Raw genomic sequence first — 21,322 nt, forward strand, 5'->3', positions numbered from 1 at the left:
CCAAATGTTTATACCCAAAAATGGTGTTTTAGCTTGATTGACTGTCGAACTTGGCGGGGGGACTTCCCTTTCTGCTTTGTTCGTTGCGCTGCACCATGGTGCTCGGTGGCATCCCAATTTCAGCCTCCGCTTTTGGGTTGAATCGTGGCCGCTCTTTTTCTCTTTGTTCCAACCACCTTGTTATATGCGACCTCATTCCGTCACTTCTTCCGCCACAGAGAATAAAATATCTCCTTGTCTGTCTAATGACACTTGTCAGACGAGTGACCAGCCTCAACTTGGCGATAATTCAATCCCACCTCCTGCTCATGACCTCTCCGACACTTTGGTGACGCCCTGGAAGAGTGCGCCCAGTCTCCATGAAGCATCTGCTACAGCCGGCTTGCACCCCAACACTGAACAGCAAGCCAACGCCATACCATCCTCAATGTCATCCTCCAAACCTGATGGGGTCCATGTAGCTTCAAATACCATTCAGTCGCCCAAGACGCCTATTACCCAACGTATACGGCGCTTCTCGAATTCCCGCCCCAGTCCACCCACCAACCCGCCTTTGCAGCCACAACCACCCCAACGTACCTGCGAAGGCGTCATTATTACCAATGTGATGAACAAAGAATACGATCCAGCCACCGGAAACAAAATTATCAACAAATACATGATCATTAAGGAAATTGGACGCGGTGTTCATGGCAAAGTCAAATTAGCCCAAGATATCCAAACATCCGAACTCGTGGTAGGTTGACTTGAACTACCCAAACACCTTGGCATCCCAAATTTTACTATGGCGATGAGCAAACAAACAAAACTTGTCTACCTTTTTTTATCCCTTAACTTTTTTTTTGTCAAAACTTTTGGCTGCATAGGCGATCAAGATTGTAGATCGACGCAATAGACGACGGCAGATGGGGTACAGTCTTTTACGCGGCAACAGTCAACGTCATTTATGGCCCGATGAAATGGGGAAAAAAGGTGATCCGCCTCATTACAAGGAGAATGAACAGAAAATACGCCGCGAAATTGCCATCTTGAAAAAGTGCTCGCATCCAAACGTCGTCCGCTTACGCGAAGTCATTGATGATCCAGCCAGTCGCAAGATTTACATGGGTAATTAGATAATTATGAACGCTAGCGTATCATATGTTCACCTCATTTGACGGGCCCATCTTAGCCTTGGAATATACCGAAGGCGGGGAAATTGAATGGAGAGACGAGAACGAGAATCCCGTGCTTTCCATGGCAGACACCCGGCGCTTCTTTCGCGATGCGGTGAGCGGCCTAGATTATTGTATGTCTGTCTCTTACAGTATTGTGTGTGGAGCAAGCTGCAAAGTGCATTGCTAACATGTCTCGGTAGTACATTATCAGGGCATTATCCATCGAGACATTAAACCCGCCAATTTACTGTTGACCAAAGAACACGTTGTCAAGATCTCAGATTTTGGCGTTTCCTACTTTAACGAGTTATTGGCCGGCAATTACACGCATGGCGACCCTTCCAAAGACGATATCACCATCATTGATCGAGAACTGGCAGAAACAGCAGGAACTCCGGCGTTTTTCGCTCCTGAACTTTGTTGTGCGGGCGATTCTCAAAAAGTAAGCATGGATGATAGCGCAGAAACTGCGGCGATAGATGAACATGCGCGTTCCACACGTCGACATTCGCGCCTATCACGTCCACGAGTCACCAAAGCCATTGATGTATGGGCTCTAGGCGTCACTCTCTATTGCTTTGTATTCGGTCGATGTCCGTTTACCGCCGCCACCGAATTTGAACTCTTTGATATTATTCCCACCGTGCCACTGACATTTCCGGATCCCGCCGAAACTGGTGTATACATTGATGACGACCTCAAAGATTTGCTGCACAAATTATTGACCAAAAATGCCGATGAACGGATTACCTTGGATGAAGTCAAGGTAAAAAACAAAAAAAAAAAGAATCCTGATCGGTGTTCAAATCGCTGACCATTTCTTTGTAGCGACATCCGTGGGTCATTGCTGACCTTGATGATCCTGAGGTTTGGTGGGAAGAGGCCGACCCAAGAAAGCATCAGCCCGTCCAAGTGACCGATCAGGAAGTGACGGATGCAGTCACCATGATGGTAATTGTTTGCAGGCTTTTTTTTTCAAGCGGTTTTCTTGCCATTGGATTAACATGAGTTTTTTGTCCACAGGATCGACTGCGCAAATCTTTTCAGAAACTGTCAACTTCATTTTCGAGTCTTACTCAGGGCTTAACGAGACGACGCGGGAAACACGGTCCACCATCGTCCAAGGGGAAAGATACCCACCACAGTCCGTCCTGGCGAAGGGTGTCTTACCAACCAAGTACGCAACATCATCAACAAAGATTATCGGTGATTTCCGAAGCAGCGAAATCTTTGCCTTTGCTGCATGCCAAGCCCAATTACTCCACGTCCACCTTGCCTTATCCGCCTCTTTCCCCTGCAGATCCACCCACTACCATGGTTACTTATGACGTACATCCTGTCAATCCCTCCAGTATTTCCGGACCCTTACCAGAATCGCGTCCTCAGCCTTCGCTACTGCGCCCCATCTCCAGTTTTTCGGACGAAACATCGTGGCCTTCCTACCACGAGATTGACGAATCAGGCGAAGAAGACGAGGTTCCGCATTGGCCGGCTACCAGTGACTATTGCCAACGTCCTGAACTGGATCAGAAACTCCAGTCCGAGTCATCGTCGTCTGGGATGGCCATCACATTTGGTCGTTATCGCGAGAGCTAAGTTCTCTGAATTAGCCCGGTGCGGTCGCTGTCATGACAGCTGACTTTGCTATCTACTTTTTTTATATCCAATTCTTTCCCTCGCCATTTAATATAATGACTAACACACATTTAATATGCACCAAGAAAAAGTATCTAATATCCATTTGCGCAATTCCCTCCCTCCCCTTCCCTTCTCCATTACCCGCCTTCCTTATACCTGCTATTGTCAATCATCAGCAGAGTGGTACGCATTCGCAGCATTTATCCTTTCTCCCACCCATCTCATTAGTTATCATCTATAAGAGTAATAAAAAAAGTGAAATTCCCGATTCCGGATGGCGGTTAGCTGTGTTAGACTTTGTATTACTATGAACGGATATGAAATAATGATGGATGACATGACAAACTTATATGCGAGAATCGATGGAAGATCGACGTGGACGAATGCTGTTCATTTCTTCCTTTGTACCAAAGGCAACATGACCACGACGGTCGCTGCCAGCCTTGGTTTCGCCAAACACGGCTTGGACTTGCCGTGCCCGTTTGAAAAGAGCACTTTGTCCCGCATGTGAATAACCTCGCAGTTTTTCGGCCACGGCCGGCGTGAGCCCGGTGACCAACAAAGCAACTTGCGAGTTGCCGCGGGAAATTCCATTGGTTTTGTACAAGCTCGTAATCCAGGTCACCACCCACCACAGCAACGGCACCAAAAGTGATAATACAAGGCCGTAATACGTCGACGGTTCGAAATGGTACATGACCGGACTGCGAAAGCAGAATGTCGGACGTGTATAAAAATTGGGAAAATCAGTGATGGCGGCCGTGGTAATTGTCACTCCCAGATGTGTCAGGATATCTTGGAAATATTCCAGGAACGATGCATCTTTACCGTGTTTGATCGACCAAGTGCGGGCCATGTCGAATAACATGTTGTCGCGCTTTTTGTCATAAGCGAGATGCTTCAGCACGCTGATCTGAAGACCATACGCGTTCAAATAAACAGGTTTTACATTGTTGGCATCTGTAACCATAGATTCATAGTCGAATTTTAAAGGCAAGCTACGATCCTCCTTCCAGGACATTTTCTGGGCGGCGGTATCATACGTAAAGGTGACTTCTGTGCTGAAAGAACGCAGCGTACATTGCAGTACAACTACATCCTTGGCATTTGCATAATTCGTTTCCGTCGTGTTGCGAAGGGTGGCGACGACAAACGATTGATCGCCAATATACTGTGAAAGCGTTATATTGGCGCCTGTTCCCCATGTGACGCGTGGAAGGGCATCAAGTTCGGCAGCGGTGCGACCAAGCATCGATTCTGCATAGTAGATCCGTGGCAGCTGCGGCTGAAGTATGGCTAACTGCATGGTTGAGTTGTAAGAAAATAAATCATACAATGTGGTAACATTTTTAGCAGCCACATCGACGACTTTGGTTTGCAGTGATCCTTGGGTGCATTCTGGTACGGTATACAGAATTGGCACGCTGTTGTAAGAACAATTCAGAGCTTCTGCAGGGCAAATGAAGGAGTACGGCGGATCCAGGTGGTAAGCAGCTCGTTTGAGAGCAAAAGGAATTAAGTAATCTTCCTCGATCTCGGTTAATTTGTGTATATTTCTCGATATGTCCACGGTATCAACGATGGTCTGGTTTTGGACGTTGTTGACTGTGAAGACATTGCCAAACATAGATGTACACAAATCCGTCGAGAAGGTCGTCAGGATTTGCTGAGACGCCGGACCCATGGCAATCAGACCCAGCTGAAACAGGACGGTTGGAATGATCACAAAATCAGGTTTCACAGCCGTGATCACTTTAATGATGCCACCCACACCACGAGTACATGCATCGTAGACGTCCAGTACCGACAGTTTTGTTTCCCTTTGCTGCAAACGGACCCACTTGTACTCGGCTACGGCGCTATACAAAGAAATATAAAGCATCAGGGACGACAACTTCCATCGTCTTTTTCATCGTTGAGCAACTCACAAGCCAATGCCACCGGCCAGAAACATTTTTGTGATGGTCATTAAAAGTGCCACGAGTGCAGGCGGTGACATGCCCGCGATGGTATAATCAAGTAATTGATGATTGACACGCGAGTAGACGTAGATCAGGGCGCCCATCAGCACAAACGTTATTACGACATTAATCGTTGGCCACAGCGCTACTTCTCCCAGCGATGTCACGGAGAATTTCTTTTCTTCGCCCTTGCAAACGCTTTAGCAATCAAACCGAGTAGAGCGGATTTTCTCTGCCAATTACCGGTTCATCCTCTTGGTCGTTGCTGCCGTTGTCGCTTTCAGTCGCTTTTTTCTCGTGGTCATAAGACTTGGTATCTTTTTCATCCGATGAATTGGTCAATAGTGCCAGGCTTTGCTTTTCACTGCCTTGGACGTTGGTAACCGATTCGTCGATATTATCAGACATGCTCGATTGGCTGACTCTGGCCCGCAACGCCACCTAATAAAGTCAAAGGGAAGGAAAAAACAGAGGATCACAAAGGGAGACAGAAAAAATCGTGTCTCGAATTATAGAATAACCTTTAGTTATGTGCAAATTCAGCGCAGGCTGGAGTGGAATTTCTAAGGTAATACAATGAAATAGGTGGTACAATGAAATAATGCTGTGAACGAAATCATTACCCAAACCTTGATCCGCAGATCAAAAAGCACATTTTCTGCTGCATGTCTAATCTCCGCCATTATGACCTGCCGGTCTTAACAGATAACGTTTCTTACGTAGAAGTCATTATATGCTTGTCGTTTATTCAAAAAGATGATCACTAAGAATAGGCAAAGTAATAAGAGACTTTTTGCGATCCACAAAGTTCATTTACCCCAGCGTTTTTTTTTCTCGCTTGCCATTAAAAGCAATGGATTGTGGCGCTGCTAAAAGGGTTAAGGGGAAAAAGTCCTGATTTATCCGAAGATTCATTACCAAATGGAGCGAGTTAGCAGTAAATGTGGTTTATCTGGCACGTATAGAGTTCAATTCATCTTTGACACCAAAGCCGACGTGGCCTGCTTGATGACCGTTGGTCTGGGATTCGCCCAGCATAACGTTGACTTTTTTCGCGCGCTGAACAAGGGCCCGTTCTCCCGAATGGGACAGACCTTTCATTTGATCACGCACCGCTGGGGTAAGACCGGTCACCAAAAGGGCGGTTTGTGATACCCCGCGAGAAACACCATTGGTATGATATAAACTAACGATCCATAGACCTACCCACGAGGCTAACGGGATGATCAGACACAGCGCAAACGGGTAAAAGGACTTGGGATCTGGTACATAGTACGTATCCGTCTTGTGGCATCGAGAACCGGTATAACCACTACTACCAGTGGGGAGCTCAAACGCCACGGCCAAATCTGCGTGGTAAAGCACTCGACGCATAAACTCTTGTGGTGTGGCCGATGTCGAGAATTTGTACAATAGGTCAGCTTCGAGACCGTCCACAATCAACGTTTTCAGGTAGGTGAGCTGCATAGCATACAGATTCATCATGGTAAAGTTCGTGGGATAGTGGGACCCAGCTTCCTTCCAGTAGGTGTTGTTGCTCAAAGTATTATAATCAAACGTAATTGGCGTACTGACTATGTTTTCTTGAATAAGATCACGACCTTTGGCGATGAAGCTAGACACATTGACATGGGATCGGAGCGTGCATTCGTATATGACCAGTTCTTCCTTCTTGGTGGAAAATGTACTGAGGGTGTTGTTATTGCTTAAAAACACAAAAGATTGATCGCCAAAATATTGGCGGAATGAAGGATCGTATGTATCGTTGTAACGCATCGGCTCGGTGTAATTGTAGAGCTCGTAAGCCGTTCGTCCAAGCATGGAACCGGCATAAAACACTTTAGGGACACGGGCCGTCGGTTCAAGTAAGGTTACCGGACGATCAAATCCGTAATACCCGCTGATTGTGGTGACATTATTTCCGCGAACGTCGACGATGCGGCTTTGAAGCGAACCCAGTTGACACTCGGCTACTGTGTGCGGTGTGGGAATCTCGTCGTATGTACAATTAAAGGCATCCGTTGCGCAACGGTATCGTGGCCGCGCTGCAAGTTTCAATCCGGCTTCGTAAAATGCTTGACGTACAATAAACGATTGCTGAATGCCTCGTACGGACATGGGATTGTAATAGATATTGGCCCATGTGGAAAAATCGTCCGAGGTGACGTTGTTCAACTGAATGTAACTCCAAGGATCGTCTGAGCATACAATGTCCGCTTTGGAAGCGAGAATCTCTTGCGATGCGGGCAAAAGGGTAAGAAGGCCAAGCTGGAAAATGACGGCTATTACAATGGGGATTTCAAACCGCAAAGCAGGCAGGATACGAATGATGCCTAAAGACACCATACAGGTTATCAGTGCGCATCCTTTTTTAAGGGGAAATCTAATTTGTCGACTCTCTTTCTTCTTACCTCCCACCCCACGTGTACATGCGTCATACACTTCGAGCAATGAAAGCGGACCCTCAGCTCGCTGCAAACGAACCCACTTGTATTCAGACATTGCTCTATAAAGAAGTGGTCAGGCGAAAAAAGAAAAAACGAGGTTGATTCATTGAACGTCTTACATGGTAATGCCACCGCCAATAAAGAGCTTCACAAGCATGACGACGAGGGCAAGAATCGTAGGTGCCTTCATACCGGCCATGGTAAAGGAGTTGTCTTTTCCTGTACTTTTGATGTAAATGTAGATGATCACGCCGATAAGAACGCAAGTAATGGCAATATTCAAAATAGGCAAGCCCAGAGCCCAGATAAAATCATGCGAGTCATTTTCATGGTCTCCATGATCGTACTAAGGTTGAATATAATATTAAAAAAAAAAGCCGATTCAGCGTGTGGACTGATAGACTATATTTTTTGTTCTACCTTGCTCGAACTGGTGGGCGTCTACAACAATCGCAAAGATGGATCTAAATGGTGAGACAAAATGATGATACAAGTCATTGGCATATTTTACCCTGGTGGAGCGGATCGAGTTATCAGCTGGAACACCTTCTTCGGTGTAGGGTGGAAGAAGGGTGTCCTCGTCAGGCATAGTACATACGTTTGCTGAGTGATGGACTTTTGTCACGCGGGATGAAAAGGGAAGGAAGAAGGAAAATAAGAGAAATCGGTGGTCGTGGATTTCATAGATCCACTCTTTTTTTCTTTGTGCGACTGTGATCCATTTCGGACAATGGGCGAATTTTTTTGGTGTAACTTTATTTGCCAGGCAACATACATGAAATAACGAAAAAAAGGGGAAGAAACCGCTTCATCATGTCATACCATTGTTTGATCATGTAATATCACGGCTTAACGTGTTTTTTTTCTTAATCTCATGGAATCAAAATAATCAATAGGTATAGTCAATATAGTGAATGTTATCAGATAAAATTAAACGACGAGCTAGAACGATTTTCGTCTTGTACGGATAGGTTTGATTTCTTCTTGCAGACCGAAGCGGATATGGCCAGGACGACCATCGTGAGCGATGGTTTCGCCGAACCAGACGTTGATCTGTTTGGCTTTTTGGAATATTTGCTTCGATCCGGCGTGCGATAGATCATCAAACTGTTTTTGGCAAGCGGGAGTCAGACCGGTTACCATAAGCGCGACCTGGGAATTGCCACGTGAAACACCGTTGGTATAGAAAAGACTCGAAATCCACACCCAAGCCCACCAAATCGTAGGAATCAGGAAGGATAACACGAGTCCATAAAACGCCGAAGGTTGTAACGCGTACGTTCGGCTTTGGCGTTGGCACTGAATGCCTGGCATCCCCAGGGTGGGAAAATCCGGGAGAGCAACAAGGGTAGAAATATCAATGTTGCGCAGCACATGATGCAGAAATTGACTGGGTGAGTTGTCCAGTTTGATCGTGTCAAACATGGCCCAATCAAGTGCGATATCCTTCAATGGCCGTGTATGGATAATGAGACTCTTCATAATCGACAGCTGCAAAGCATACGCGTTGAGCATCGTGTAGTTTTTATGCAGACTGGTCCGGAATTCTTTGTCCCAGTATGTACTGTTGCTGAGTTTATCATAGTCAATCACCATTGGCGTCGTCTGATAGTCTGTCTGAGAAACGGTCCCATTTTTGAACACAATTGTGGTTCGATTGACGTGGCTTTGAAGCGTGCATTCCTGCACCGTCAAATCTTTCATGTCCTTGACATACGTGCTGCTGATATCGTTCTTGCTCGTGACAATGACAAACGTCTGATCACCATACAACCGACGGATAGTGGGATCGAAAGTCACGTTGCGCGACGTCGGAGCGGTGATGTTGTTCAAATCGTAAAAGGTGCGGCCTTTCATGGATCCAGCGTAGTAAATGGACGGGGTTTCGGGGCTGGCAACAAACCATGACGAACTGGAGACGCGATTGTAACCAAAATGGTCAAAGAGGGTCGTCACATTATTATGGTCGAGGTCCACGATGGTGGCCTGGACCGAGCTTTCTTTACATGCTGCGACGGTGTAAAACCCAGAGACTCCTTGGAACGAGCAGTTCAAGGCCGACGGAGGGCAAAAGTGGACAGGCATAGGCATCAAGCCTTTGGCGGCTTGGGCTATCGCGAACTCCACCACGTAAGGTTCCCGCATCCCTGTGTTGGCGCGCGGAGAACTGTAAAGGTTGGAAAACATGACGGACCAATCGGTGTTGCTGATATTTCTCAAGGACAACAGGCCGCCCTTTTCGCAGACGTCGATCTCTTGGGTATTGAGGATCTGCTGCGATGCTGGCCCGATAGCGATCAGCCCAAACTGGAAGATAATGGCAGGGACCAGGATGGCGTCCAATCGAAGAGCGCCCAGCACGCGAACGATACCTGCAAAAGGATTGCCAACCCATCCGAAACTTGAGATTAAAGTTTTTTCCTTTCTCCTATGCCTATTAGACTGACGATCACGAATTGCTTACCTCCCACGCCACGTGTACACGCATCATACACATCCAGCAGTGCCAGCTTTCCTCCTTCTCTCTGCAGAGTCACCCACTTGTACTCCGATACAGCACTGAAACAAATAGATTAAAATCAAAGGTCGAGTGGATCAGTCCAACAAATTAGAAAGATGGACTTACTAAGTGATGCCTCCACCAACAAACATCTTGGTGATGGTCATCAACAGGGCGATAATGGTAGGGATTTTCATGCCCGCCAGTGTGTAATCCAAGTTTTGGCCGTTGGCGTGAGTGTAAATGTAAATCAAAGCGCCAAGAAGGACGGCAGTGATAATGACGTTGATAATGGGAAAACTGAGCTGAAGTAGCACGGACATTGTGCTGCTACCTTGCGACGGGTGTGGTTGGTGATCTAGCTTTGGGGAAATGTCTGAGTATTCGATCGTGGTGGTGTGTCTTTTGCCGGAGGTGAGGCTATGACGTGAATGAAGATCCTCATCCAGATACGCCGGCGGGTCGTTCTCCAGCATGATATCGTCGCTCTTTTGACCCATCAACTTATTTTCAAGATCAACTATTGGTTCAAAAAGGAATGGAAAAAATAAAAAAGAGCGAAAACCCGCAATAAGAAAAAAAGCGTTGTCGTTGAGGTTGAACAAAATCAAAGATTTGCAAAAAAAAATTGAAAGAACGAAGTAATTTATGAACGTGTGTGGCTATGCACGGCTATAAAAGGCAAATGCAACGATCCTATTTTCAATGTGGTACTGGAAAAAAAAATCTCAGCTTATGCGGTGCCGCTACATGTCGATGAAGATCATCTGCAAGATTAACTTTACGTGATCGCTCGTTATCTAGTTGCATGCAGGTACCGCTTAACAAACCATGCCTATTCATCCTTCGGATGTCTGTGCTGAAATACAAATAAAAAAGGTCGACGTCTCAAAATAAAAGATAAAGAACAGCGCGGTGAAGGATCCAAGAGATAATGTCCTTCATGTCACAATAGGTTGAAACAGTCTCATGGCGCTGAATCCATAAAAATGCGAAGCGTCGCTCCAGCAGCATTTTTCGTCAAGTGGCGATTTTACCCACCATGCATTCACTTTTTGCCCACCAGTCCGGTAATGAAAATGTAAACCATGACTCTTACTCTTCAAAAGGTGAGTCATGGCGCAACGGATAATGGTAAAAGAATATGAAGCATGCAGTTCCTGAATCCACAACTCGGTTATGATACCGAATTTTAAGCGCAATCGCCAAAGCACCAGATGACGGTCTGAACAGTTGATCATACGTGTATTATGAGGTAATTTATTTTTTCAATCAAATATAAAATGTGCATTGTAACTGATAGTGGTATAAATAAAATTCTAGTTCGTGGCTTGTTCCGTACTGATAGTCTCACTGACGCTTTCAGCAGCTGGCTCCGTAACAGCAGCTGCAGTGGCATTACTTTCGCAAGCCTGTTCCTCCTTTAACTTTTTTGCCGCAGGCTCGATAACAGCATCGGCGGGCGCTTCACTGGTAGCAGTTTCGCTCACTTCCTCTTGTTTGCGTTTCATTGCTTCGGCCTTCTTTTCTTTCTTTGATTTTTCGGTGGGTGGAGGTAATTTGGGACGGAAGTAGGGCTATTGAAAAAAAGAAGAGATTTAGCATCATGCATAGGGCCACATACGTAGGATAAAAAACTTACCTGGCATCGCCAATGACCGTATTTGCGGATACCGGCTTCATCGGCTTGACCATTCAGTTCTTGTTCTCCGATCCGTTCGCGATCTTGCTCCAAACGTTCTTTCAAATCCATGGTGATACCCCATAATTCGTCAAATGTGGTAGCTTTACCCAGTCGAGCTCGTAAATCGGTGTGATGGGGAAGACTGCAGTGGAATAATTTGAAGAGATGGGCTTTTATAATGCCGGAGCGAGTAGGGCAGAGATCACGGCAAATTTCCAGATACTCTTGAGCCATTTCCCAGGTGCAAGGCGGCATATCGCGCTGAGCGAAAATGGCCGGATTGTATAAACTTCCTTCCGCACTCATCACACCGTCTACGCCGGTGTAATCCATACATCGTTGCACATCTTCGTAGTAGAGAATATTGCCGTTGGCCAGTACCGGGATGGAAACGGCTTCCTTGACGGCCTTGATTTTGTCCCAGTCCGCTAATCCGGTATTATGACCCTTTTGTTCTCGTAAACGTCCGTGCACCGTCAACATTTGAGCGCCCGCAGCTTCGATCATCTTTGCATATTCCACTGTCTTTTCCACTGATTCAAAGACGCGAATCTTAACCGTCACAGGCACAGCGAGTTCGGCATGAAGCAACGACACCATTTTGCGGATCAATTCCCACTCGTCCTGAAGATACGATCCATAATGACCTCGTTTAGCGATGTGCTGAGGACATCCCAAATTCAAATCTACCGCATCGCAATCGTTTTCCACCAATTTAGCCGCTCGTAGTAAGATTTCGGGATCATTGGCACAGAACTATGATAAGAACAAAAACAGTCATCAGTACCTTGATCGATTTCAGGAACTTCTTTTACGGAGTTGGACAGACCAAACTCTTCTTTTTCTTTTACCTGCACAACGAGAGGACGGTCATTTTCGTCCGTGGACCATTGCTCGGCACGGTATTTATGACCTTGTGCAGGATCGCTAAAGAGCTTGGCGTGAAACATGGGTGTATAACAAACGTGAGTGCCGTAACGACGACCGAGGATTCGCCATGCTTGTTCGGACTGATCCACCATGGGCGCCATGACATGACGAGGCGAGCGTAATGTCTGCCGAAAAAATTCGTATCCTTCCAGTTTACGGCTCACGGGTGCGGGAGACATGGTGCCTTGAATTGCAAGAGGTGAATAGAAAAAAGTAGTACTTGAAAGGAGCTCCAAAAAAAAAAAAACTTTAATCTCGGATCGAAAAAGAAACAAAATTTGGACAAATGACACCGTCACACAGCACCAATGAATTTTGCGGGCTGTGAAAAACCAAACGAGTGGGGTCTTCCAGTATGAAAAAGAAACGTTAACGATCCATGGCTGAACCAATAAGAAGCACCATTTCCACCTCTCAGCATTAATACAGAGCGATTTTTTTTATTTTTATTTATTTTTTTGTAAGGGACAGCAAGTCCAAAATTTTTAATTTGGAGCGAGCGTCATATGAGAAGCTCGCCCAAGCAAAGGATGGATCACGGCGTATTGGTCGTCCAAAAGGTTCTCCAAAGCATCCACACGTCCTCATCCTCCGCGTCTGAATGACGAACATTGCCCAATGATTTGAAGTTGCTGCCGCTTCCTTGACTTGGAAGGCTCACCATGGCTAGCTTTATGCTTGACTTCATTTTCCTTGTTCTGGGCTGCTTCTTTGGTCCTGGCAGTTTGGAAGCGCATTTAAACCAGAGTATTCATGGGTAAGCCTGCAGTGGCATGAGCAGCGAATATTTTACCTTTGCCAATCGAGTCTTCTGTGATGCTTGCGATATTTGCTTCGCATAATGGTCAAAGAAGTTCTTGAATAATCCCTGACTTGCTTTGCACTGCAAACCAATTTAATAGCTACAGAAGAAAAACCATGGCGCGACCCCGTTTTGTTTTATGTCGCAAGGTTTTTGGCCATCGTTTCCGCAATAGTTCCAGCGACCACATGCTTCGTGATCGTCTTTGCGTCTTTCATCATCCTCTCTGACGCCTTGCGTCGAATCACAGCTGGGCCATGCAAGACAAGGTGTTGCACAGAGTTCAAGCTTGTCCAATCGCGGGGTTCTTGTTCCCAAAAGTCTACATTTTCAAATGGTAAACTGAATACGGGTCTCTTTTTTTTTTTTTTTGGCAGCAGTTATTTTTACCTTTGAGATTTAGCTTGTTTTCCAAGAGCTGTCAAAGCTCGCTTGGTAATGTTTTTCGTTCATTCCAATAACCAAGGGAAGAGGAGTTTATGACGGATGGGGGTAGTCCGTCAACCCGAAAGACAGGCCCACACTTGGTGCGCCTAATCTTCTGGTTTGATATGCCCGTGATAACACGCTGCCTTGAAGTTTTCTTCGTTGTCGAGGGCTCCATCGTCGGGATCACCTTTGCGGGTTCCACATTCTTCGTAATGCTTGCAGGGGAACCAGATTACACAGTCGCTGGATCGTTTGACACTGAATACGATGTTGAACCTCCGTTTGATTTGGCAACAGCGTCGGGAACGGTGGCGGTTCAATGATATTCGTGTAGGACAAATACACCGTTTTCAGTCACTTGCACAAGGCTGTTGAAAGGTTTCAACCGCAGCAGTGATGTAAGAGATGTTGGTCAGGTCAAGTAGATGGTGGTCAGAAAGAAAAGAAAGGTTTCAGTCCACGCGTCAGCATTCCAAATTGTGTCATGCTAATTGATTTTGGTGTGGATTGAAGTGAAGTTGATTTAGTTGTTTTTGTGTTCTCTCTTTCTGTCATTTCCGCCTCGCACTTTGCATGGTTTTTTGAAGATAATATATCATCGTGCAAGAAAAACATGATGGCAGTTTACACATTAACCCTGCCCTACGTTGAAACCAACGTTCAGAGAAAGGTTCAGGATCCTAGTAGCATTTTTGCAAGCCAGCCTGGAGTGGGAAGCGACCAATTTCTCTTGCAATACTTGTCGTTTTGATAACTGGTGAACTAATGATATTTTCTTTCTTTAGCTTGTAGGAACAGTAGTTTTGGGTTCGGTGTCCAGGCAACCCGTGGAACCCTGTCATACTGCAATTGTTACATGCACATAGCTTTATGATATAATTTCCTCAAGCATCATTCTCGTCATTTTTCAGAAGTCGATGCATTTCATTCACGCCCATCTTAGGATACACTTCTTTAAGCTAATGCACTGCTTTATAAAAATGCCTATACTTGGGTGCACTCCAAAATCGATTAGGGTGACGTCCGCTTTGAAAATTGGAGGGCTGACGCGTAAAGATGAGATCTTTTCTGTTCCTTTTGGCCACTATCATCCCGACCAACGCCTCTTACATCACTGGTGTATTTGTCCTACACGAATATTCATTGAACCGCCACCGTTCCCGACGCTGTTGCCAAATCAAACGGAGGTTCAACATCGTATTCAGTGTCAAACGATCCAGCGACTGTGTAATCTGGTTCCCCTGCAAGCATTACGAAGAATGTGGAACCCGCAAAGGTGATCCCGACGATGGAGCCCTCGACGACGAAGAAAATCATCACCAGGGTGTTATCACGGGCAAATCAAGCCAGAAAATGTGGGCTGCGAAGGCTTCATCAACTTAAGACGCTCAAAGTTGATTGATTGGAGCGAAATTTTGAGGAGTGCACCAAGCGTTGGCCTAAGAAAAGTAGGTACTGCTTTCTGGCATTGGACCATGTCATCACCTGCCCAAGGAATTTATGTCATGATAAAGGAATAGCGGGCGACGGTGCCGGCTGAATTCATTGATAAGGAAATGCATATGGAGGCATTTGTTGCCTTGCACAAGACTCTGAACGTATGTATATGACATGGAGAGTTTGCGGGATGCTCATTTTCATCGTAAATTAAAGATGGCATGTGGCGCCACGATCCGAAACGTTGAACAGCTGAAGCAAGACCATAAGCAGCCAGTTCGTTCCGGTATCAAGAAACCAGCCTTGTCCACTCTGGTTCAGCCCACAATTGTACGACTCAACGAAGGCAAGCACGCCAGCATTATCGCTGAGCACGGCCTGGAGAGCAATCCATCGAGACCCAACGCATAATTAAGCCGCCACCGGGCACTTTCTCTCATGTCAAAAACATGAATAAATAAATAAAGGATTTTATCATCCATTGACTGCCTTTATGGGCAATTACTATTTTCTACGAAATTGCATGATCCGAATCGGGATTTCTGTCGCTGATAAATCAATTCGATGGCTCCCGTTTTCTAAGAACGGGGTATATTTTATTCAAGGCTTTCAAAAATTAAAGGATGAGACTCATGCTTTTAGGAACAAGGAAAACAAGGGCACCGTCTTTATTGAAATGGTCGTCTTATGTACTGCTCGAGAGCTATAGACGATAATGGAATCCTTGGCGTCTATTAAGGGGAATCACAACGAGACTTGGAAAATATGGCACCCAAAAAACCAAATGACACTTGTACTTTTTTTTTGGCGCCTCGGCTCTCTTTTTTTAAAATGGTTCGCGATGATCCACACCCTCTTGAATTACATGTGCTACTACTTTTTGTTGTTGGCCGAGATCCAAGGGATCAATAACACCAATCGAAGCGGCGATCGCTCCTCGTGCGAATCAGGTCGAAAAACGGTTGGAACATCAACCAAAAAAAAAAAAAAAAAAAAAAAAAAAAAAATTTCTGTCGTAATGCCTTGCAGCCAGATAAAAAAAAATGTGGAGCTTGCCAAGAATGAACCCCTGCCGGAGCATGATAACATAAGCTCTGCATTGCCGTCTTGCAGCAGCAAGTTCGATGTTGTGCAAGATCGACCGGCGGAAAGTTCGATTTTCGAGCAATTGCCCTTTTGCTTTGGTTTCCGTGAATGTTGCATTCGAGACATGCATCTCAGCTTGCTGCTCATGCTTCATCAACCGATCGATACGCCTAATATTTTGCCGTAAAGTTTATCGTACTGGTCTGTGAATCCGGTACTGTGGAACCCAATGGCGCCATTGGGGGGAAGAAAAGGAGGAAAACGGACATCTTGTGACTTAGTTTGAGGCCCTTTTTTTTCGTAGTATGATCTCAGTTGCTTCCCAATATTAGGGAAGGCGACATGTTAAAATATCCATATTGGGGGATCACGGCGAAATGATGCATGGTATATTTTACAGTAATGGAGCCAACATAGATAGATCTTCCAGTGTTGTTGTTTTTGATTGACTTTTTTTTTAATTTTGACAACAGACACCAAAAAGGTAGATACACCGTTGATCGTTCGGCTAGCATTATTATTTGAATGTGTTAAGGAGCTATTGATTATTTTGAGAGGCACGGCGGGTATGGCATTCCAACCAAAAGATCATAATGAAAAAAAAAATTGGGACCCAAGGTTGCCAAGATGATGATGACATACAGCCCATGTAAATTGCTGCATAGTGATAACCGATCAGAAACCGTGGAACATTCGGACCTGGTGTCACCTTGGCAATCAAAAAAGAAAGAAAAAAAATCCTCTCCTGCAGACCTTGCCAATTTAATCATTCTTTTCAATATGACAAGAAAAAATTAGAGTGAACAATCAAAAGAGACACGGGCGTAATTCTCGTAAGATCTTTTTTTCTTTTAATTGAAAAGAATCTGAAAACGTAATTTAAGTGGTGACGATAAATCTCCATCTCTTATTTTTCGGCCGAAATTCTTTTTCATCCCACTTTTTCGGTATGCTTTATGCGGGCGCAAGGATAAACCCTAAACGACGACGATCTCGCTGTCGATAGAGAATGATCACAAGAAACAAAGAACCTGCATTGACAGGTGACAAAAAGAACACATTATTGCCAAGCATAACCAGTGGGATGGGGGGTGCAGCAGTGATGCCGCGGTGATTAGTCTTTGTTTTGATTCAGATGTTTGCTTTCAAAAAAAATAAAAATCAAAGTTCACGGTAGAATCAAGGCACGAACATAATGGCTGCATATCATGCCGTGGATGGTGGAGTATTATACTTTGCATGGACGCCCTTTTTCCTTGGGATTCTATCAAATATGGAAAACAGTGGAATAAAAAAGATATATTATTAACGAAGAAGGGGATGGTATTTTATGAAAAAGGGGCAATATTGATGGAGACGAGCGCAAGCGTGAAAAAAAAAAGACGTCTATCACCAATACTTGGAAGGTCAAGTGAATAGAGTACAAAGCCGACCTTCACCAACAAATGATTGATGTAATTGCCAGTATCATGTACGATTGCCACCGTGGCGAAATTGATTGCAGATCCCTGAGAATATAGTTTGTTTTTTACGGCCTTGTACCCACTATTCTAGCCCACAATGACAAGCATACCATACGTGGCCATCTTTTAGGGGAAATACTTGAAAAGGGCTTTTTGGCATGGTGGAAACATGACCATTGATGCAAAACAAAATAACAGATCATCGACCATAACTGTTCATTTGATTCAAAAACAAAAACGAATGACAAGCATTTCAAAACTCTTTATTCATTAGTTTCGATGGATCTTTCTATCACGCAATCAACCCTTTGTGGTCCACCATGACCGAATTCTTTTCTCCCAATGAAAGAATACCTTGAGCGCCCTTCCCCCCCAAAAAAAGTAGCCCATCCTTGCCCCTTCACTCTCGCTTATACAGATCCTCCTTCTTTACCTTTTTTCTTTTTCTACTCCCCCCCCCTTCCCTTCCTTGGACCCTCATATTCCCCCAACAGAAAAAAAACCTACCCCTAGCAAACGCAAAAAAAAAACCGACGACATAAAGACCTGCATCGCATGATTGTGTATCTCTTTTCTTTTTTTTTTTCGTTTTCCGTTAACCGATAAAATGGGTTTTCGAAATTGGTTTCAGCATAGACAATCGCCTTCGCTCTTTTTTGGACTTTTGAAACTTGCGATGAATGAGTCCAAACTCAAAGCTTCGCCTTCATTTGCCAGTCAAGCGACACTACCACAAGAATCGGCACGAAAACAGCCCATGATTGCATCCATCTCTGGAAATACCATCGCTTCACAATGCAACTCCCCCTCAAAAACCAAAGCGTACTTGACAAAAATTAAAACAATCTCACTGGCTTTACTCAAAAAATATTGGTTCTTATTGGGCCTTGCATTTGTCATCGTTCTCGCAACTCAAGTACCAGACGTTGCAAGAAGAGGGGGCTACATACGCGCCGAATGGACCATTAAATGGGGTACGTCTCGTTCTGTAACCCATCATCACCTAACGTGATACTTGATTCTTATTTCCATCATTCTCACCATCACAAAAAAAAAAAAAAAAAAAAATGTATAGGTGCAGTGATTCTCATCTTTTTAATTTCTGGACTATCACTTCGAACGAAAATTCTTGCCAAAACCATTTTACGCGTTCGCCTGCATGTATTAATCCAAGTCATTAATCTCATCATTATACCCTTTTTCGTCTTTGGCATCATTCTTTTGCTCTTTAAATGTCACGCTCCAATCAATTCTCTCATCCTTATTGGCGTTGTCATCGCCGCCAGCACACCCACCACCGTCTCTTCCAACGTCGTCATGACCAAAAACGCCAAAGGCAACGAAGCTTCCGGTAATTATTCGCGACACCGATGATACAATCATGAGAAATGTGTTTCATTGTTTCTCATTTTTTATTTTTTGTTTTAGCTTTAATGAATGCTGCCCTTGGCAACGTTTTGGGGATCTTTGTATCGCCGGCTTTGGTATCTACATTTCAAGGCCCACTTCTCAATGCCACACCTGAAGACGAAAGTCAAAATCAAGTGGGTGGGGTCGTGGACTTTGTGTCGGTATTGAAGCAACTCGGCTTGACGGTGCTGGCCCCGTTGATTGTTGGCCAGATCATTCAATGGTTTTATACCGAAACAGTGGCAAAGATCAAGGTCAAATGCTATCTATCCGAAGTCAGCAGTATCGCATTACTGGCCATGGTGTGGTCCGTGTTTTCCGATGCTGTTTATTCAGGCTCTTTTGCCGCCGTCACCACCAAAGATATCATTATCGTCGCTGTTATCAACGCCATTTTTTACATCCTCTTTTCTCTTCTTTGCATTTTCCTTGCATACATTCCTTTGCCACGTTGCGTGAAAACTCCGAAATGGGTGAATCGATTTCGATACAGTCGCGAAGACACCGTAGCTGTCATGGTAAAACCCACTAAATAACTTGTACCATGGACACCCGCCGATTTACCAAGCTAACTTTTTGTTTTCCTTTGATTTAGTATTGCGGTGCTACAAAAACCGTTGCTATGGGAGTTCCACTGATTAATGTGCTTTATCAGAATGGCAATCCTGGCACCGTGGGTGTGCTGTCTACGCCTCTGTTACTGTACCATATCGAACAATTGATCATGGGCAACATTCAAGTAGAGATTCTCAAGAAATGGGTGCTCCGCGGTCAGGAACAACAACAAGCTTTACCGAGTCAACGAGACGACCGAATTCCAGGCTGTGACAGCATTATCAGCCAAATGGACGCCACCAAAGCATCCCAGTAACAGAAGTCTTGTCCACGTTCATTGCTCGTCGTCCTTCTTCCTTCTTTTTTTCCCACATTTTTTTTTTCATTTTCATTTTTCAAATATTTTGTAGAGTAGCAGCTCTCCTTAAGAATCTTATCCCTTGTCCAGCAACATTTTTCTTTTTCATCCATTTCCAAAAGACGAAAAAGGTGCCTTTTTGTTCATACATGATTCTTTTTTTCTTTTTTTCTTCAAAATAATTCCCTTGTGTTTTTGTTTTCTTCCCTTCAATGTATATTCCTTAGATTACTCTTATTTTTTTTCCAAGCTTTTGTTCTTCCCTTGCCATTTTCAAATCATCAAAACGAAAAAAAAAAAAACCAAGTTTCAGAGTTCTTGCTCCAATCTAGCCGTCACAAACAGTCATACCATGACCAACTAAATTTGGATTTCCCCATTGAAGAGAGTGATGCTTTGCTGTTGGCCATCTGAACATTATGAGCTCATCGGCAGCACCAACCAAACCGCCCACGCGTGAACAACGTAAACAATGCTGGAAAGTGCGAGACGAATATTTTGCCTGCTTGGACAAATTGAATATCATTGATCCCGTGGTGGTGGAGAAATCGCCTGAAAAGGCGCAAGCATGTCTGGAAAAGAAGAAGAAATACGAAGACGATTGCATGGCAAGCTGGGTAAGTCCTTGCTGCTTGCTAGGTAATCTTTTCAACAAGAGAGCTCATCATTACATGTTTTTACGGTAGGTTGAATACTTTAACAAGCGACGAGTGCTCGACGTGCAACAGAAACGATACCTCGAATTTTCCCAACAACAATCAGGAAAGAAGTAATCCATAGAAACCTTTCTTTTTTAATGTCACTTTTTCCAGCTCAGTAATTAGCAGTAAAACTTTTTCTTTTTCAACTCGTACTACTACTCAGTTTATGGAATTGCCACTGGGTGAGGTGGATGGTATTTTATTTCCAAATATGACGTGCGGATGACAGCTGTGATCGATGCATCGTTGCATTGATAAATCAGGGGAAAAATGCTTCCAGGTCTGTCCTTCCATACATCAATGGAAACATATTTTCGGATGTCTTCTCCCTTGTTCCTCTATGATGCATGCATGACAAAAAAAAAAAGGGAGATGTCCAAAGGGATGCATCCATCACTCCACAAAGATATGTGTTTCAATGCTTCTTTATCTTACGATTCCCTTGATGCTCCATGCTTACATTGTTCATGTTCCCATCAATCGCCCCTTGCTTGAATCAAGCTTGGTTTCAAATATTGCCATGGCAGGGGTTGGGATAGAGTAATCTGTGACGAGCTGCCCTATTATTCACTTTCTGGTCAAGGCATAGTTTTGAAAGAGAATTCAATGATCCGAGTATTGTTTGCTGAGCCATTTTTCTTTAACTGATACTTGGCTTATGTTTCCCCGGTCATCCATATCAAAAGCATTAGAAGATCGTCTACCACACTTCACGTAGTCGGATTGTTGGTCTTGTCGCCGCTCCTCGCCCCAACTTCTCAGCA

At 44.6% G+C, this 21,322-nt stretch overlaps 8 protein-coding genes across 8 annotated transcripts; 4 read left to right on the plus strand and 4 right to left on the minus strand.

Annotated features, from left to right (window-relative positions):
- The first annotated feature begins 86 nt into the window (after window positions 1-86).
- On the plus strand, window positions 87-3,078 carry BYT42DRAFT_582600 (kinase-like domain-containing protein). The gene is made up of 6 exons (XM_051569702.1): window positions 87-736; window positions 867-1,107; window positions 1,172-1,288; window positions 1,358-1,923; window positions 1,986-2,108; window positions 2,181-3,078. The coding sequence occupies exons 1-6, from the start codon at window positions 185-187 to the stop codon at window positions 2,751-2,753; spliced, it is 2,172 nt and encodes a 723-aa protein (XP_051420070.1). The 5' UTR covers window positions 87-184; the 3' UTR covers window positions 2,754-3,078.
- Window positions 3,079-4,605, minus strand: BYT42DRAFT_582602 (uncharacterized protein). Its single transcript, XM_051569703.1, has one exon. The coding sequence runs from the start codon at window positions 4,477-4,479 to the stop codon at window positions 3,142-3,144; it is 1,338 nt and encodes a 445-aa protein (XP_051420071.1). The 5' UTR covers window positions 4,480-4,605; the 3' UTR covers window positions 3,079-3,141.
- Window positions 4,606-5,305: 700 nt separating this feature from the next.
- Window positions 5,306-7,845, minus strand: BYT42DRAFT_647738 (uncharacterized protein). Its single transcript, XM_051572716.1, has 5 exons — window positions 7,715-7,845; window positions 7,624-7,644; window positions 7,323-7,549; window positions 7,168-7,262; window positions 5,306-7,089 (listed from the first exon to the last, which is right to left on the minus strand). The coding sequence occupies exons 1-5, from the start codon at window positions 7,790-7,792 to the stop codon at window positions 5,705-5,707; spliced, it is 1,806 nt and encodes a 601-aa protein (XP_051420072.1). The 5' UTR covers window positions 7,793-7,845; the 3' UTR covers window positions 5,306-5,704.
- Window positions 7,846-7,936: 91 nt separating this feature from the next.
- Window positions 7,937-10,310, minus strand: BYT42DRAFT_582607 (uncharacterized protein). The gene is made up of 3 exons (XM_051569704.1): window positions 9,830-10,310; window positions 9,668-9,762; window positions 7,937-9,575 (listed from the first exon to the last, which is right to left on the minus strand). The coding sequence occupies exons 1-3, from the start codon at window positions 10,201-10,203 to the stop codon at window positions 8,146-8,148; spliced, it is 1,899 nt and encodes a 632-aa protein (XP_051420073.1). The 5' UTR covers window positions 10,204-10,310; the 3' UTR covers window positions 7,937-8,145.
- Window positions 10,311-11,022: 712 nt separating this feature from the next.
- On the minus strand, window positions 11,023-12,496 carry BYT42DRAFT_502670 (dihydrouridine synthase-domain-containing protein; the record flags this gene model as incomplete). The annotated part of the gene is made up of 3 exons (XM_051564846.1): window positions 11,023-11,280; window positions 11,346-12,143; window positions 12,239-12,496. 3 exons carry the CDS (start codon window positions 12,494-12,496, stop codon window positions 11,023-11,025), a joined length of 1,314 nt encoding a protein of 437 aa, XP_051420074.1.
- Window positions 12,497-14,974: 2,478 nt separating this feature from the next.
- On the plus strand, window positions 14,975-15,396 carry BYT42DRAFT_647741 (uncharacterized protein; the record flags this gene model as incomplete). The annotated part of the gene is made up of 3 exons (XM_051572717.1): window positions 14,975-15,000; window positions 15,063-15,146; window positions 15,202-15,396. The coding sequence occupies exons 2-3, from the start codon at window positions 15,105-15,107 to the stop codon at window positions 15,394-15,396; spliced, it is 237 nt and encodes a 78-aa protein (XP_051420075.1). The 5' UTR covers window positions 14,975-15,000; window positions 15,063-15,104.
- Window positions 15,397-18,291: 2,895 nt separating this feature from the next.
- Window positions 18,292-19,815, plus strand: BYT42DRAFT_502630 (putative sodium bile acid cotransporter; the record flags this gene model as incomplete). Its single annotated transcript, XM_051564841.1, has 4 exons — window positions 18,292-18,508; window positions 18,610-18,885; window positions 18,963-19,462; window positions 19,540-19,815. The coding sequence occupies 4 exons, from the start codon at window positions 18,292-18,294 to the stop codon at window positions 19,813-19,815; spliced, it is 1,269 nt and encodes a 422-aa protein (XP_051420076.1).
- A 461-nt stretch (window positions 19,816-20,276) lies between these two features.
- Window positions 20,277-20,630, plus strand: BYT42DRAFT_502768 (cytochrome oxidase c subunit VIb-domain-containing protein; the record flags this gene model as incomplete). The annotated part of the gene is made up of 2 exons (XM_051564853.1): window positions 20,277-20,474; window positions 20,544-20,630. The coding sequence occupies 2 exons, from the start codon at window positions 20,277-20,279 to the stop codon at window positions 20,628-20,630; spliced, it is 285 nt and encodes a 94-aa protein (XP_051420077.1).
- Window positions 20,631-21,322: the final 692 nt, after the last annotated feature.

Source organism: Radiomyces spectabilis (assembly GCF_025331425.1).
Source record: "Radiomyces spectabilis strain NRRL 2753 chromosome Unknown BYT42scaffold_12, whole genome shotgun sequence".
NCBI lineage: Eukaryota > Fungi > Mucoromycota > Mucoromycetes > Mucorales > Radiomycetaceae > Radiomyces > Radiomyces spectabilis.